Source organism: Tachypleus tridentatus, chromosome 1, assembly GCF_004210375.1.
Source record: "Tachypleus tridentatus isolate NWPU-2018 chromosome 1, ASM421037v1, whole genome shotgun sequence".
Lineage (NCBI taxonomy): Eukaryota > Metazoa > Arthropoda > Merostomata > Xiphosura > Limulidae > Tachypleus > Tachypleus tridentatus.
This window is the reverse complement of record NC_134825.1, coordinates 87,514,582-87,534,272: the sequence shown is the minus strand read 5'-3', so window position 1 is coordinate 87,534,272 and position 19,691 is coordinate 87,514,582. Positions and strand designations below refer to the sequence as shown.

The 19,691-nt window shown below is 30.4% G+C and overlaps 1 protein-coding gene across 2 annotated transcripts in view; it reads left to right on the top strand.

The window, feature by feature from the left end:
• Nucleotides 1–12,754, top strand: part of LOC143254977 (BRO1 domain-containing protein BROX-like) — a 56,603-nt gene extending 43,849 nt beyond the window's left edge. For both annotated transcript variants that reach the window (XM_076509933.1, XM_076509923.1), the window contains 4 exons: nucleotides 1,328–1,409; nucleotides 8,029–8,179; nucleotides 8,522–8,690; nucleotides 9,293–12,754. In XM_076509933.1, coding sequence (XP_076366048.1) covers nucleotides 1,328–1,409; nucleotides 8,029–8,179; nucleotides 8,522–8,690; nucleotides 9,293–9,397 — 507 coding nt within the window. In that variant the 3' untranslated portion in view covers nucleotides 9,398–12,754. The remainder of the gene's footprint in view (nucleotides 1–1,327; nucleotides 1,410–8,028; nucleotides 8,180–8,521; nucleotides 8,691–9,292) is intronic.
• The last annotated feature ends 6,937 nt before the right edge of the window (nucleotides 12,755–19,691 follow it).

Below are 19,691 nucleotides of genomic sequence, written 5' to 3'. Positions count from 1 at the left end.
ATTTACAAGGTAGATATTGTAATTATTTAGAAAGGTTAACTGAATTATTACTATATTGAAAAATGTGTTTTTTCACTTTTGACTTGATTAAAAGTTATGTAAATATGGTGTATGGAATATAAAAAAGATAATCTGAGATTTTCATAATAAATATTTAATACTATATCACAGTTTTAAGATAATGCAAATAACAAGTGTGCTTTTCACACATTCTGATTAAAAGGTAATAAATTTGTATCTAATTTATTATATACTTTTATTATAAACTGTGATATCTTATACACTGTTAAAAACCATACCTTGTGATTTGTTAGTATTATATGAATGATTAGTCGAATGATCAACTTGTAAACGGTTTAGGCCTTAGAGACAATTATCATTAATGTTTTCCAACTTGTTTGAGTACATTTTAAATTTATAAGTGTACAGTTGCAATATTTTATGTTTGTCATATTTTGAAACCTAAAATTCTTATATGTATTTTAAAAGTGTTAGGTAAAAATTTGATATATTTTCAATTAACATGTATTGTTATTAAGACATTTTACATTGTAGTCTGTTTAAAAATTTGTAGTTAAAGAGTTTTTTAAATCAATGTGATAGGTTACATTTGATAAACTTTGACTAAGTAATTTGTAAACCTTAATTTTCTTACACTTAAAATCATTTTATTAAACTTGTATATTTATTTTGCTTTAATTGAAAAAATTCAAGTTCATACTGCATTGAAGAAGAGTTAATATACAATGATATTCATGTGGGTTGGTAAAAGTTGTGTTATGCCAATTCCTAAGTTGCTAATAACAAACATCTTTTAAATAAGATTGAAATTTTAGTACTACTGAGAACATACAGTTCATCTAGAGAATAGGAAAACATTAATTGCTGCAATATTTTTTCTTTGTGTGCTTACATGAGTGAAGATTTCAAGGGAAAGCATAGAAAAAATGTACATTCCAATAGCACCTGTTTTATGTTGATCATCTTTTTTGAAAATCTATTAAGCTTGTCTTATTATTTAGCCATATTTTCAAGAAACTTAGTTAATATTTTCATTAACTATATAATTTTCATAACATATATATTTATCTGTTTTAAAGAATTATAATGTTGTGTTTACCAATTTTTCAAATGCCAAAGCTATGGTTATATGTTTATAACTTTTTGTGTTAACATGAAATATGGTTTTGTGGAAAATGCTGAAAGTCACTGTTGTTGGAACTAATTAATGGATATTGTTATTATGCTGTGTATACATACTTTTTCTGTAAATAAAATTTTATAAAAATGTATTAGAATTATTTTAGGTTTTTATATTTATTTCAAGGCCTACTGTTATGCTGGAGAAAATCTTCTAGCCCAAGAAAAATGTGGTGAAGCAATACGTGCCTTGCAAGAAAGTGATAAGTGTGAGTAAATTAATACAGATAAGCTGAGTGAAATGAAATGTAAAGCCCAGAGTTGACAAATAAGTAAAGCAATACTTTTTTTTCCAAGTCTCTCAAACTTGTATATACTTAAATTTCTTTGTTTAATGCAGAGAGCTTATTACATTATTTATAAGCAAAATAACACAAATAACATAATGTATTGATGTTTGAAACTGTAGTGTACAAGAACAGGAGTATTTACACAACTACAGATTAAGGTTTCAAGTTTTTATTATTGTTGTTGTGTTTAAAAAAACAGGAGAGTTTTAACTGTACTACTATTATACTAGCTTGATTCTTTAAACCAAAATTTATCCCTTGGGTTCCTCAAAACTAAAGTTTTTACCTTGTAAATACAATTATATTAAGAAATGTGTCTCTCTTATTTAATTTCTTAACTCTTTTTCTTATGGACTCAGTCACTTTGATCAACCTTGTAAGTACCAGGTAACTATGAAAGTACATTTAGTATAACATTTAATGCAGTAACTGTAAATTTGTTAAGCTTCAAGTAAATATTAAAAGTCTTTCAAACACAAAAATCAGATTTTTATTAAGTATTTTTACTGTAGATTAGTATGTGGATATATAGAAACAGATGTTTCATTTTAACATTAGATATCTTTTTTTTTTCATCTTACAGGTTTTAAGAGTAATTTTCATAACTTCTAGAGCCTCTTAAATAAGTATCAAACATTTTTTTTCTGTAAACCTTTCAGCCATAGGGTGTTATAATGTGATAGTTAATCTCACTGTTCATTGGTAAAATAGTAGCCCAGGAGTTAAATGTGAATGGTGATGGCTAGAACAGGTAGCCCTCATGTAGTCTTTCTTTTCACAGCAAATGAACAGAAGCTTTATTTGATGTTAAGACATACTTTCATGCATTTTTTTTTTCAAATTTTGTAAACTGATAGATCTTTACAACATACTTTTAAGGAAGTGCAGATATTAGTGTTGGTTAGGCCAAACAAGTTAGATTAGGAGTTTCTAGCTTTTGTTTTCAAGAGTCATACAGTTGGACAGATGTTATCTATTGCCATCTTTTAAGTGCAAATTTGTAACACATTTATGAAATTCTTCTAATTAAGATAGTTAAAGTAAGATTAGGTAAAAGAAATAATAACAATAATATAATTAAAATATTTCATGAGGCACACATGCAAGAAGCTTGGAGTAGCTTGTGGGTAATATAATTTGATGGCATAACATGAGATGCACATTCCCTAAGTGGTTTACAACTTAAAATGGCATGAATAGTAGTTAGACATGGTTCAAAGGTCAATAAAGAAATAAAATTTATTTATAAATAGATGTAATACTATTAAGAGTTTAAAGTTACTTAGGATAAATGAATGTAGTTGCATGATGCATTTGAAGTAATTGTAGAAAGAAAAGGAGTGTAATTTAAATTTATTTAGATGTGAAAGGAGGGTTATGAGGTCAGCCAAATTGACTAACCTTGTAAAGAGCTAGAATAAAGAAAATAACAGCTAAAATATAAAATTTTACTGAAACAAATATTTGAAATGTATTTAGTAGGTTTGGATTTTTGAATGAAGAAAAGTATTTTTAATCTTACCATGAAAATTAATTTGCTTGTAGATTATTCAAAACAAATACTTGATGATATATTCAAGGACTTTTTTTTTGTTTATATGATTTTTTTTGTGTGTGGAAAGCTTATTGTGTTTACTGAAAGACAGCCACATTTTGTGAAGATATATACACACACCATATCAAACTTAGTAGTATCAAATCTATAAAGACTATACAAGTACAAAAAGGTCAGGTTGACTGAACCCACATGGAGAGAATTAGAGATATCTGTTTTAACATTGTAGTTACTTTTATAATAATAAATAAAAAATAAACATGATATAAATGTAATAAAGTACTTACCCAAGTATTTTTTGTTTTTACTATCGATTGTTAATGACAGTTAACCCCACGTTTTTATACTAGTGATAGTAGTGCATTAGTGTATTTTTCTTTAATTAATTAATGCATCAGAGAACATATAACATGCAAAAAAGCAGATAAATTCCTCTGACAATCCCAATTTTTCTGGCTTTCTGGTCATGCAACCAGAGCTGTTACAAATTCATCCAAGCTAGTTGTTGTGTTTCTTATGAAAACCAAAATTGTATTATAAGTGAAATTGACACTTATCTATTTGGAACACTCTGGAAAACAATACATAATTTGATAGATGAATACCCTGTTGGTTATAGGTAATATATATTATTAAATGTAACAGAGAACTATTAATAAATCCTGAAATAAATGTGATAGGTAGGTGTAGCAAGAGGGTTCTTATTTTTTACTTGATTGCTCTGTAACCAAACAAAATTGAAGGCTACAAAGATTGTGGTTTGTCTGAACAATGAAGATTTTATATTGAATAATTTACATTTAATTTTGTTCTTTCTTTGGGGTTGGTGGATAGAGATGAGAAGATACTTAGAGAAAATGTGTTGCGTGAGTCACATTAGGAGAAATTCAGGATATTTTTAAATATTGTCTTATAAAACTAAGAACTTAAAACATATATTCTATTAAAATATGGATTATTAGCTAAGAGTTTGTGCTATACTGTTTGGTATAAATAAAAAGTAGTTTCATAAACGTTTGAATGTAAGTCAATAAAACCTTTTGTTCTTCAAAATAAAGGATGTTTGCAGTGAGAGGGTTAAAGAGCATTTAGCATCAGCTTAAGCAGTTAGTGTAAATAATGATGCTTGTACTAATTGTTTATGGATAATGACAAGAAACTGTTAATCTGGATTCCATGATGTTAATATAAAGGAAGTTCTTAACACTGTTTTAGAGAGGAAAGACTACCACAATATATTTCAAGTAACTTGGTTGGTTCTCTAAAGCATAGGTCTGTTGTGAATAATAAGGTTGTGATCCTAGAGCTAATGTTGGTTACTGTCAAGTGTCACTTTCTTATTTGCCGTGGTTTGTTGGTGTGTATTGACAAAAAGTATAGATAAGAATTTTACAGCAAATATTCATTACTCAGCTAAGATACATGTTTTGTTTTATTTACTATCATGTCTCAAGTTAAATAAAAAAATATGGCCTGGTTAGCTAATGAATGAATATTTACTGTAAAATTCTTTTGAATGGTATTAGTATAACTACCAGTTTGGCCTCTAATTTTGGTTTCATTTCTTTAAGTCACATGCTCAGTCCATGTTTGGCTGTATCTTTTTTTTTTGCACCTGAGGTTTTTTTTTAATAGATAAATTTAGCATAAACACATAGCTAATAATCCAGGTGTTAATATTATAGAAGTTTTAGGTTTTAATTTTGTAAGCAGTGTTAAAAACAAATTCTCAGTTTCCCTTTGTATGAGAGTTGTGACATTTGCTTTCTAGGTTTCTTTTCTTTAGTTCATTTACCACTCCTAGAAATACAAAATTTAATATAAATTACTCATTAAAGTTTCATTGCTCATGCAAAGTATAATTTTTATATCTTTTAATGTTGCATGAAAATGAGACCTCTCTTGCCAAGCCCACCTGTCACATCCTCTTTTTTCAGAAATTGCCAATAGTTCTCTCTGATGTTTAATAGTATTATTATTTCTAACCAATAAAAAGCCAAACTCTTAATCTATCAAATGGTGTATTGTATCACATTGTTTGCTGTACAGAATATTGTCTCTCTTGCTTCCAGTTCAGACATTATCCTATTGGAAAACACATTTACAAGCCTAACTGAATTTCTGACAGTTCTTGTTACATAGTTAGAAAATTAGAAAAATTGTAACAGTCATAAGACATTGTCTGCTTCTTGTGAGTTGCTATTTTGGTGTATTATTTAACCTTTAAGTGACAGCCATCATCAATTGATGCTGCTACCTACAACATTCCTTCTGTTTAAAGGTTAATTAAATAAAAAAAAAGTATTTAGTGAAGTACTACCAATAGTATGAAAAAAGGGAGTTAAGTTTCATCTACGTGTGCATGTTTTTCTAGTGTTTTTATATATTATTATAAAAGTAACTAAAATGTTAAAAGTTAAAATATTTTGGCTGAGATTAGATTAGGTAAAAGATTGGGTAGCATGGAGCTACATGTTCACCAAGTGATAAACAACTTGTGTGGTGTGAATATCAGTTAGGCACAGTTCAAAGAGCAATAAAATGATAAACATTTTAAATATAAAGAGATGTATATGGTACCAAATTAAAGCTATAAACAAAGGTAGTTTCAAGTTGAAGTCCTTGTGAAAAGAAAGAGTAATTTAGATTTATTTCAGTTTTTTTTCATAGTAGAGAAAGTAAAATTAGTTTTAGAAGATTTGAGAGATTAAAAAAATGAAAGTTCAGATTTTTCAGGTGAAGAAAAGTATTTTTAGCATGAAAATACCTTTGTATTTAAAGCAGTCAACATTTTTATTCAAAATTTCAGAGAAATTTTTAATCAAAATACTTCATTAAAAATTTTATAACATTTTTCAAATGGCTCTTGATAATTACTGATAGCTTGAGAAATTCTCTAAAGATACACAAGACATTACAATTTACAGTATGGAAACTCTATTGGTCAATTTGGGGTCAGTCTTTAGGTAGAATTAACCAAACCCATAGTGAGAGAGTTAAACCACTTTTATGTTTTGTGACAAAATTATTTCATTTTATACTTATCTGTAAAAAATCTGTGAACAGCTTGATGGAGTGGCTATTGGCTCCTGAGCATTTCCTATGTTTTTATAAAAAAAAGTTTGGTTACATACTTTTCATAAATATTTTAAGCCTGTGTATTTTAGGAAACAAGTTGATTACACTTTTGTGATGGGTGACAACATTGAGTCAGTTAATGAATTTCTCCAGTTTTCAAATGGTAAACATTCCAATATAAAGTATAATATTGAAAATAAACAGAATTACAAACTTGTTTGAGATGTTTGTGTTTCAGATAATCAGGGTATACTTACTGCTGAAGTAAGTAAGTCCACTTTCAATGGACTTTAGTCACATTTAAAAAAAACATTGTGGTTGAAACTTTGTTATACAGAGTGTTTAAAATATCAAATCCCTTTCAAAGCAGAAATTAAAACAGTAAAAGAATGCTTAGAAGAGATTATTCTCTAGTGTTATTCCTAAATTGAACAATCCATGCAAAAACCAGAAACTAAGTTCATTTTGTTCTCATGTTAGATGTTCCAAAGAAAACTTTAGTTATACCATACTTAGGCAGTATTTTATATTAAGAATAAAATTAGGAAAATGACCAAACATCCATATTCACAAGTTTGGTTAGTGGGGCTGTTCAACTTTTAAAAACAAACAGCATCCACTGAATACCTTGCTAGTGGTATTTGAGTTTAAATATCCAAGGTATAATCAGGGATATATTGGATCAACCAGTAGAAGACTTTGCAGTTGAATAAAAGAACACTGTAATGCTAAAACCTAATCACCAGTAGTATTAGCAACCAGTCTAAGTGAATATGATGTGCCAACTGTCAGTTTCTTCTGTATCATTCTACTCTCCTGGAAATAATTCCAAATTAGAATACTAGAAACTCTTGCTGTTAAGCTAAGAAAACCAGAAGATAAGTGCACTGCCACAACATACTTGATTGTGAAAATGTAAAGAAAGGACAAGACATGAATTTCAGTTGTTGAATGTAAGGTGGACTCGAAATTTTATATAATTTTCTCAGTTTGAACTGTTCTTAAAATTGAATTTAAGCTTTTTCCGAGCTAAGTTTTAAGCTTGTGGTTGTCAGTAGTGGCATGATGTAGAAAAAAGGATTGGGTAAAAAAAATGGTAGAGGTAAATTCAAAATTTTTAATCAGAAGCTTTCATTTTTAAACCTTTTTGTACATTATTCTGTGACATAAGCAGTTTTCTTCCTCATTGTGTAAAGTTCTATGCAGATTGTATAATATGCATGGTAAAAAACTGCTTTATTGTAAAATTATATTGATTTTTTCAGTCAAATATAAATGGTTGTTTGTGATCAATGGTGATGATACAAAATTGAATATCTTGCTAGGGCTTACAGCTTTTCATCTACCAACAGTCGTGATCTGTATGATCACGATAATCAGTCTAGACTGATAACCAGTGTTCTCAATTTCCACTACAGGAAGCTTTTGCATAATACACTGTGATAACTGTTACCACCATTTACATGCTTTCCCAAGTTTATCGTGTATACAGATGATGACTTCAGAGCATGTATTTGATGGTAGTATCCCTGGACTTAAATGTAACTGTTCCTAACTGTGATAGGTGTTAAAATATGTTATTGAGCTACTGGAAAAGACATTTTATCTTATATAGTCATAAGACAATGTTAATAGGTTTAAGAAGAGGACAGTTTTTAGCTGTGGCAGTTGAATGCAGGTTTACTTGATAAAAAGAACAGTCATAGAAAGTGCCTGCTTTGATCTTGGGAGGAAACATACTTGTCAGATATTAGTCACAAGGTAAATTATTTCTTTGGTGATTATTAGAATAAATTAAGCAGGCATGTATATGTATGTATATACATATATACACAGAGAGGGACATAAAAATATCCTTAAAAACATGCATTTAAAACAGAAAATTAATAATATTTGTATTTTAAGACAATAAACTAACTGGAAAGCTGTGTAAAGAATATGCCCAGATGAAAGGACCTGGTACTAGTGCCAAACCAGAACAACACCTCTTTTTCAGAAAACTGGGACCAATAGTCACACGAACATTAGATAAATGTGAACGTGAAAATGGATTTATGTAAGTAATAATATGTAATTATTTAAAATGCTTAGGATAAAAATACCCTATTTACACCATTTTTTGCTATTCCTCTGATAATTGTTATGGCATTAAAAATTTTTAATTCCATCACCTAATTGGCTATTTCTTTTCATTTTGTATAAACAATGCTACTTGTGCTGTTGGTTATAATAATTATAATATGATAGTTAAAATAAATGCAAAGTTTAGTTGAAACCATAATTATGTTCAAGGAGTTACCACTTTGTTAACATATGATACTGACACATATTGAAGATGTTGCTAATAGTAATGAAGATTTAAATGAGTTTCTGATTGTTAACATGTTCCATTTTATAGATTCCATCAGCGTGTTCCGTATGACCCACCAGAACTAGAACTGAAAGCAACTTATGGTCTTGTTAGCCCAGAAGAGTTCAAGTTGCCAACAATTAGTCCAATGTGGACTCCAGTTACTTATGCAGCCTTTGATGTTTCCCAGATTAATCCACTGGATCCTGCTAATTCTGTAAGTTTGTTGGTTTTGTGGAAAAAAAAAAGTGGTGTTTGTCTTATGGATATAATTTGAATGAGCCTTTTTCAAAATAACTTGTCAACTCTGAAGTGTTTATGTTGTGCATCTCTTTTCAGTTTGCTATGTAAAATAGGAACTGGCATTTTAAGTACAGAAATATAGATACTTCCAAACACAAATTGTGATTTTAAGTAACTTTTACATTCATAAGTCAAGATGACAAGTACCATTGTAAAAGATTAAGTAATTTTTCATACATATTAGTTGATATGCTTAAGTATTATAACTGATATTATTTATATTGTTTTAATTAATGAATTAATTTATAAATCTATGCTTATTATTCACAGTTAGTTATTAAATCCGAGAAATGTTTTGATTTATTTTGATGATTACATATTCATGGTGAGATATATAATTTGGTTTTGTTGTGTTCTAAGCACTGAAGTTAAAAACTGGAAATTTATGTCAAACAGTTTTTAGTTTGAAGGAACTTGTGGAGTTTTTTTTCAGTACATTCAAAATTCGTTTTTTTATTTTTTAAATGGAATTTATTAAGCCTTTAGTAATTGTCACAAACGTTTTTTTTATTCTAGAATGCAGCAGCCAAAGCAGAAGGCGATATTCCTCCTGTTCAAGAAGTTAATGTCCAGCCCACTAGCAAGGACCCCAAGAACACAAGTGGTTGTAATATCCAGTAAACTGTAACTTCACTATTCTAAAAAATAATGTCAAACCACTATGAAGGGCTCAAACAACACGCTGACTGTAAATTCCAACAATTACTGAAAGGAGTATGTGAACACTTCTCACTTAAGATATTAACTCTCAATTTTTTTAGTTGTAATGTGGGTTAAAAATTAAACTTTCTTCTAATACTTCAGTTATGATCTGTGATTTTCTTTTCTTACAGTATTTTAAAGTTTTTAATGGTTCTACTTTTTATAAATCTGAAAGTAAATTCAGTAATTACTATGAAATCCTTTTTTTTAACCTTGTGTAAAACTCTTCACTTTTACCATATGATGACAAACTTAACAAAAGAAGTGTTAATTGTACTTTTAGTTATACTTTTATAAACATAAATGTTAAAGTATATTCAAGAAATGTGTAATAATTCGATTATATAATGGTATGCAAGTACAATAAAAAATGAAAGTTTAATGTGTTGAAAATAGTCAACTTTTTGTAGCAAGCCATCATTCTTTTTAATGTCACCATGATTTAGTATCATATATATTGTAGGGAACTTAAATATAGTCAAATGTGTAAACAACTAACCAAAACGTGACTGTTCATGTATCTTGTGCTTCTTGTTTGATGTATAATTTTCACAAGGTGTGAAATTTCTCTTTGAAAAATATATTAAAACTGTATTTCTGTTTGTGTTGCATTGAATTCGTAATCAATTTCAAGTTTGTTTTAAATTGTGCATAGTACTTAAATTAACAGACAGATAAGTTTAGATGATTTTCAGTATTTATGAAAAGTCTGAGTCCAAGGTATCAGTTCTTTAGTGTTGTCTTAGTTTGGATCTGACATTTATATTTAAATTTAAAACCACTTGGGTTACTAAGATATTTTACTGTATGTATGAAAAGTCTCAGTTTAGATGTTACATTTATATTTAGCATTACAATATTAGCCATAACAAGTTCATTTTGAAATTCAGTAATCAGTGTTTGTAGCCAGTTTCAAAACATTGTTGTAGATTATTTGGTTTCTGTTTGATAATGTTACTTTCAACTGTTTCATAAACTTCCAACTGGATTAGCATTGAAACTTAGAGCTGGCCATTTCAAAATTTCACGTTATCAGCTCTTTCAATTTTCTCAAAATGCTTCTTATTTAGCAGAACAGTTTATATTGGATCATTATCATTCTGTAATTCAAAACCAGCCAATTAAACATCATCCATTTGAGATTTACTTGACAACCAGAATGTTATTGTGCTGTGTATTTTTTTTTCCATAATTATAATTTCTACAATATATTCTGCTTCTATATCAGAAAACACTGCCACATAGATCCACCCACCACATTTTACTTTTTGCTTACATACAAAACTAGGATTGTTTGGCTGGAATTTTTTCATGAATGCCATTTTTGTGAAACTAACTGCCTTTGAATAATTCTGTTGCTGATTCAAACTGCATGCATATTTTATATTTCTATGTTTTGAATTGATTTTATGTTGAGCTTCTTTGAATGACATTACACCTTCCTCTTTGGAAGTTTTACATCCATCTTTTGAGATAAATTCCCAATTGCAGTAAAATGTTCTTAACATTCTTTGAGCTGGATCTTTAAGAAAAGCAGTATACTGTGGAATTTTCATTACAGTTGTATGTACTTGTTCTTTCTCTGATTAGTTCCACAATTCTTTTCATTGTTTAGTTTAAGCCATTTTGAAACTTGCAAAATATTTAAGTGATGTTAGCCTTTGGTAAATAGATTGAAACAAATGTTCATGATTTAAAAAATAGTGGAAAAAATAAAGGCATGACTATGAAAAATTATTAAAACATTAGATCAAGCCCATTTAATGGTGCCCAGTTTATGTAAGGAAAATATTACAAAGAAGGGTTATGCTAATGTTCTGCCAACAATGACTTCCATATTTACAGGTTTTTATTATAATGTTTTTTCTACTTCTTTTTGGACTTAGGCTTTTTATTTTTTGTGTAGATGTTATTTTCTAGTCAAATATTACAATTTGCTTTTGTCTTTTCTATATATACATATAATTTACTTTGTTGTTTCTTCAAACATAATTATTAATTACTTAATGTTTTTCACTAAGAGAAAGTCATTAAAAGAGTTCGTTGATTACAGTAGCAGTTGCCTTTCTCATGTGTGAAAAGATTGTCTACCTAATTGTGAGTTAATTGAATATACCCAATTACAAGTTTTTCTTTAGGTTGAAATCACAAAATAGATATATTTCTAATCTCCACCTGAACAAAAAATAATTGGTTAATGAATTTTATATTTTCAAAATATTTATAAGTAATATTTTCAATCTCTTGGCATAAACATTTTCTTTAAGAATGAGAATAAACCTGGTCCTAATTTGTTTCTAAACTCAAGATTATCTGCACTTTGTCATTCTGGGTACAAGACCATATTTTTTTAGTTATAAGCTTTCAAAATTTACTGAGCCACTTGGAGGTATTTGGCCCTGTTAAAAAAGTATGTTCCAATTATAAAAGATTAAAGTAATGGTTATTCCACTAATTAGTGTTTTGTTTTTGTGTAAATACAACAAACGAATGTTTCTGTATATTATTATTTAAATATGTAACCATAACTATGATTTGGAGTACCAGCCTTAAACTAATAAAACAATGCTTCATATTATTTTAATGCAAAAATTTCATTTTAATAGTTTTAAAATGGTTATCATGGATTTTAGAAATTTTTATTTTGAAAAAAAATTATAGAAGTGTAAATTATTTTACATAAAATGGAGTAATTTAGATGTACATGTTATAAATTTACGTGTTTACCTACTAATCAGGATTTTGTATAATTCACTGTACATTAAAATGGATAAATATGCATAAGAATATTTGTAGGTTACTTATATTCATAACCCAAGGCTTGATATTATTTTTGGAAAGTAAAACTAAGTTTTAATTAGTCTATAATAGTTTTATAGATTCAAGATCTTTATTTCTCTATATTACAACAAAATCTAAAAAATATAGTTGATATATTCAACCACTTTAAATAAATCATACATAAGCAGTTAATTTTGAATAAGTGTCTTCTCTTAAAATAATATTTGTGTATGTTTTCATATAGCAAAGCCACATTGAGCTATCTGCTGAGTCCACTGTGGGGAATCAAACCCCTGATTTTAGCATTTAAATCTGTAGACTTACCACTGTACTAGCAGGGGGGGGGGTAAACTAATAAAGACAGTCTTAACCTCCACTAAAAATCTTATAAGCTTAAATATCAATGTGGAATATAGCAGTAGTGGTTGAAGTATTACATGCAACAAAATAATGTTGATCAATAACATGCTTGAGGAAATTAAAAGTGAAATGTTTTCATATTTGTTTATGTACAGTTTAATTTGTGTGAATATTTGACTAGAATGTAGATTAATAACTCACTTTATTTCCTGTCTGACCTCATTCATATACACTGCTGGCCAAAATCTTAAGGCCAATGAACATAAAGAAAAAATATGAATTTTGCATTGTTAGACTCAACCATATATTTCGAAAGATGAAAATAAGAAAAGGGAAAATAAAAATAAAAAACTTTTTTAGCATTTAATAGGGAAAATGTGAACACTATGAAATTAGCCTAAATACTAGGTGGTCAAAAGTTTAAGACCATACCAAAAAAAAAGTCTTAAACAGGGTAGGAAATGCCCAACAAGAAGTCTCAGTAGTGAGTTGCATGGCCGTTATTGCAAATAACTTCAATCATTCGCCTTGGCATGGTCGATATAAGCTTTTGCAGAAGGTTAGCTGGAATGTTATTCCAAGTGGTGAAGATGGCTTCACAAAGATTATGCACTGTTTGGAATTGGCATCCATTTCTATAGACTTCCCTTGCCATCCACTCCCAAACATTTTCAATGGGGTTCAGTTCGGGCGAACATGCTGGATGGTCCAAAGGAATCACGTTATTCGCCATGAGAAAGGCCTTTGTCCTGTGGGCATTGTGGATTGTCCTGCTGAAAGATCCAGTCATTTCCACACAAACAAGGGCCTTCAGTCAATAAGGATGCTCTCTCCAACATGCCAGTGTAGCCAGCTGCTGTTTGATGCCCCTGTATAACCTGAAGCTCCATTGTTCCATGGAAGGAGAAAGCACCCCAGATCATGATGGAACCTCCTCCACTGTGTCGTATAGAAAATGTCTCCAGTGGGATATCCTTATCATGCCAGTGATGTTGGAAGCTATCTGGACCATCCAGGTTAAATTTTTCTCATCAGAGAACAAAACCTTCTTCCACTTTTCTACATTCCATGTTTGATGCTTCTCAGCAAAGTTTAACAGAGTTGTTTCGTGGTGTGGAAGGAGGCGTGTTCTTTGAAGACATTTACGGTTCTTAAAGCCTTTCTCTCGTAGATGCCATCTCATTGTTCTTGAGCTGCATTCTGCATTGTAAGGGCCTTAATCTGGTTTGACAATCAGCTGGTGTCTTGCTGGACAACCCGTCGAATCCTCCTGCTTAACGCTGGTGAAATTTTCTTGGGCTGACCACTTGAAATTCTCATTCTGTATCCCTCAGGGTCTTTTAAGAAATTTGCAACAGCAGTTTTACTGCACTAAATCTCATCAGCAATGGCACGTTGAGAGAGACTTTGCTTTTTGCAGCTTGACAATTCTGCCATGTTCAAACTCTGTCAACTTTTTAGCCTTTGCCATGTTTTTACCCAATGTAACACAGGAGCTGTCAGTGGGAGATGTTAAGAACGCTAATGCTTGAACACAAATGACTAAATTCCGTTACATATTTACTGATTAACGCTTTGTTTCAGTATGGTCTTGAACTTTTGACCAGCTAGTATTTAGGCTAATTTCATAGTGTTCACATTTTCCCTGTGCTAAAAAGTTTTTATTTTTATTTTCTCTTTTATTTTCATCTTTCGAACCTCTACTCAGATAATTGGTTGAGTCTAACGATGCAAAATGCATATTTTTTCTTTATGTTCATTGGCCTTAAGATTTTGGCCAGCAGTGTATATATATATTTCATAATAATAAATGATTTATTTAGTCCTCATGTTTGTTATTGTGATGATAACACTTGTGTGAGTATTCTTGGTAACATACATCAAGAGGCACAGCCTTAGTGCAATATTAAGAACTTATAGCTGCATTGTCAGTCTACAAACCAGTGGAATTTATTAAACTTCAAGTTCCATTTTAAAGTAGAGATGCACTGGTAACAATTATGGATGTATTAAGAACATATTTCTAAATTCTTTTTTCTATTGTAAAAGAAGAATACATACCAAGATTAAGATTGAAATTTAAGGTTATTTCAGTACATGTTATATCCAGTAACACCTAAGGTATGAATTGAATAATATACTCAAGTAGGTTTTAGTTCAAATATAAGTACTTTTTGCACAACTTTGTTCTTATGCCAATCACTCATATATATTATTGTCAAATCACTGGTTCACAAATGAAAGTAAGGCATTTCACATTTAGTCATAATTGCTGACCATGTTGTGGTCATTTCTAGGATAGTGAAGTAGGAGGACTATATGACTTAAAATAGGAGTCTTCAGAGTCAAAGCTACCCAGTCAGTGAAGAGCAGTGGGAGAATGGATGCTTCATGCTTCACACATTTGATTGACTAAATACATTGAATATACTAAAGCATAAAGCAGAAAATAATTTTGTTTTAACTAAGCATTAGACCAAATAACTAAATGTACTGCTGATGTATTTTATGTACTTTCATTCTATTATCGTGAACCACAATAATGGTTCATAAAAGGGATCACAATGAATTACACAAAACCCTAACAGAATGTTTGGGAGAAAACACCTTAAACAGTAAGGAACCAGTTCAAACAACAACTTAAAACATTTACCATTGACTGCTAAGCTGTACACAAAATGCACAAAAATATGTTCGAATGAAAAGAAAATTTGCTCAATTCTTCTTCTTCTAGTGCCAGCTTACAACAAAACCAGTTTTACATGTTACACCTAAACCTTTTGTAGAATACTAAATAAAGCATCATGCAGGTTATAGGAATAGTAAAAAAAAAATCAATTTATTGTATACTTTGCATAAGCTGAAAAAACATAATTCTAGTGTAAATTATGTTATTGTTAGGTCTTGAAGTTAGCTTGCTTACAAATATATAGTGTTACTTTAAAATCTCAAGTACAAGGTGAATTAGGAATTACAAGCCAATAATATATGAATATTAGATGCCTGTAACATGTAAATATCAAATACATTGTACACTATAATCAATGGGGAACCAACTCATACATTATGTATGAAGTGAAGGAGTAAAGAAAACCAATACACATAGTATTAAATTTCATTGTACACATTACTTTGAAAGACAAGTAGATTTATTTAAACATGTTTTATTTGAAAATGCTTTTATTACTGGTAAAATTGTATGTGAACTTAGTGTGGATTGTGTCTCAATTTAGGCATATATTTGCTCATTGCTGTGCATAATACTTAGAACATTTGGTTACACCAAGACTATGAATGCTTACTATATTCTCAAAACAACCTCTATCTTCAGCTTAACATTTTACATCTTGAACTAATGTGATCAAATAGTCAATAGCTACAGGAAATCACCATGAACCAGATAAACCAGTGACTAGCTTGCTATGTTTATCATCATTACAATGTATAGTTAGCTACTATATCAAATAACACCTTTGCCCATAGTTATGCATAAAAAAAAGCCAGAAAACAAAGTTTATTAACTTTGTAGAATGGACAGCAACTGCCTGTTGTGGAGACACAAGTGTAGAGGACAACGTTTTGAAAGTCTTTCACTTTTCATCTTCAGGTCAGTGTGTGTGTGTAGGTGTTGGTGATCTTTTATAGTGTCCTGTGGAGAGCATGTTATGATTGTTGGATTATCACTGTTTTTGATTGGAGATTTCCTGTAGATTCAACCAATGGTAGCCACAGGTTACTCACCTCTAATCTGGAATCTGTTTAGTGAAGGTTTAATAGTGTTAATCTAAAATGATGCCTTGATTTTACTTGTCTTCCAGAATTTGTCTGTGCCACTTATTCTAGTTTTTCCACAGTTAATTCTGTGTCCAGTTGACATGGAGTGCTCTGCAATGGCTGAATTTTGTGTTTTCATGAGTCTTGTACTATCTTTATGTTCTTTTATTCTTGTCATGAGTTTTTTCCTGTTTCTTCAACATATGTATCATCAGGACGACATTTCAAAAGTCTTCCACCAAGTAAGACATATCACCACAACTGTGTACAGAAAACCCACCCACACGAATAGATACCTACACTTCCAGTCCCATTATCCAACCTCAATAAAACGTGGTATAATCCAATGTCTAAACAAGAGAGCAGAAAAAATTTGCGATAAGACATTGATTGAAGTAGAATGTCAAAAATTCGTAGTTTTAAACAGAATGGTTAAACCTCCTCCTTCATCAAAAACTCCTTGAAGAAGACCACTACAGAAAAAAAAGATCAGAAAGTCACCACCACTACCACCATTTACCTACCGTAAATACAACATTTCAGTGAAAAACTCGAACACAGCCAAAAAATTTGACATAGAAGTCCAGTGGAAATCCCACATCTTAAGGTCCATTCTGGAAAACAAACAGCAACCTACCAAAGAGTATCTCAAAAATGTCATCTATGAAATTGTGTGTTCCTGCAACAATACATACATTAGAGAAATGGGAAGAAAACTCATGACAAGAATACAAAAACATACAGACAGTACAAGACTCATGAAAACAAAATTCAGCCATTGCAGAGCATGCCACATCAACTAGACACAGAATTAACTGGGGGGGAAACTAGAATAATTGACACAGACAAATTTTGGAAGACAAGTAAAAAATCAAAGAATCATTTTATATAAGCATTATTAAACCTTCACTAAACAGAGATTCCACATTAGAGGTGAGTAACCTGTGGCTACTATTGTTTGAATCTACAGGAAATCTCTCCTCCAATCAGAAACAGTGATAACCCAGCCAATCATAACACACTCTCCACAATCCACCAGGATGCTATAAAACACTGACAACACCTTACACAAACATACTAACCTGAAGACAAAAGGTGGAAGACGTTCGAAATGTTGTCTTCTACACTTACGTTCCCACAACAAGCAGTTACAGTCCATTCTATAAAGTTTCGTCATAAATCCTCTGCCTGAACAGTCTATTAAAGACGAATAAAAATTGAGAATTTAAAATTTTGTAAATAGGGATTGTAAAAATGTAAGCAATCAAGGTTGGATATACTGTAGACATTACTTATTCAAACTACAAATCCCTATTTTGGCTCCATGCTGCTACCTGGAATTACATTTGGTGGAGTCAGAATAGGGATTTGTAGTGAAGTAAATAATATGTGCAGTATTTTCATCTTTGTTTACTTTCTGTTTTTACAATCCATATTTGCAGATTCTTAAATTCCCAATTGTTTATTTATTTTGTTTCAAACAATATCTTTTTACTATAATCTGTTAGTGAACAGTTAAGTTTATTAATTTGGCAGTAAAATGTCTGCAGCAAATGAAAACTGGGTGAATAATTAAAATTATTTTTTCAGTGTTCTATGATTGGTACCAGTTGATAAAATTACAAAAACATATACACAATAAAAAACAATGAAAATTAATTTTAACTATTTTGATTTGTTAAAACCTGTCTTAATTTCAAGGCATTCACGTTTTGAGTTGAAATTTAATGCCATATTAAGGTGCTGTGTCAAATCCGAAATAGCATGTCCTGTTTAGTAGAACTGGCCCATTGAAAACCCATGAATTAATAAATACCTTAAAGTTAAAACTTTAATAAAAAGTGTACTTGACTGATTTTCTGCAAAATTGCTCAGTCTTTACAATATTATACATTGTCTTACTGTTATGCCCACAATTTGAGAAAGATTTTATAATCAGGTAACAATATCTTTATTGCAACAATATTAAATGCTCATAAATCATATTATACTTCACTTTTATATGTAATTGTGGTTTTAGGATCATCAGGGACATATTTACGTTTCTACTTGTACAAATTAGCATTTTTCTCTTAAAACTGGTGCATAGGCTCAAATTTCTTAAGTTTCTGGAAATAGCAGTTCATTGTATATTTGATAGATGGCTTAAGTACATATATGAACAAGCTTAGTTACCTATGTTATGTCACAAAAGGAATTAATACTTCAATCTGCCACATTTACAATGACCACTTAAAATTTATTATTGACCGACATTGAAAAAAAACAAAAAACAAACCAGTTAACATTTCATTCTTTTTTTCAAATTGGTAAGGAACAATATACTGCATAAGTTAAAATGAAAGCTGGTGTATCTGAAAAGAAGCCATATATCAGGTCATCCCTTAAGTAACGTCTGATTTTAGATTCAGAAAAAGAGAACGGATTTCAAATGCTTTTAATGTTATTTAATCAAAAATGTATGTTCCATTATTATTAATTACTTCCTGTTAACAATTCACAAGTTTCTGAATGCCCCTTCTAAAAAAGTTTTGGGGTTTGGAGGAAAAGAATACAGAGAGGATAGTTTTGATATCTTCATGTTCCAAGCTCTTTTTTTTCCATCAAGATAGTTCTGCAAACTTTGGAATCAATGATAATCAAATGGGGCAAGGTCTGGAGAATAAGAAGGGTGTGGAATATTTTCCCAGTCTAGCTCTTCAATCTTTGCAGATGTGATCCTTGCTTTCTGGAGCTATGCATTATCCTGGTGTAACACAACACCTTTACGAATGATCAAAGCAGGCCTTTTTCTTTCAGTGCAACATACAAGCACTCTAACTGTTGACAACAGAAATCTGATGTAATTGTTACATTAAGTGGCAGCAATTCAAAGTGGATCACACTAACAATATCCCACCAAACACTTAACAAGACTTTCCTAGGGTGGAGGTCCATTTTGAGCTGTGCTTTAATAAGTTTATCTGCACTAAGCCATTGTCTGTGACACACAAGATTTTTAAAATATATCCATTTTTCATCTCCAGTCACTAACCTGTCCAAAAACGGTGAGTTACATTCATAAGAGTGCAGAGAAGTGCAAATGTCTACTCTTGCTCTAAGGGTCAACTTCTGTCAAATCATGGATGACCCATTTTCCAAGTTTTGACACCTTTCCAAGCTGTTGCAGATGATGGTGAACTGTTGAATGGGTTGAATTAAGCTTCTGTGCTAGTTCTTCAAATATTACAGCACAATCTTCATCAAGTGCAGTGAGCAGCAAGTCATTATTAAACACAACAGCATGACCTGAACATGG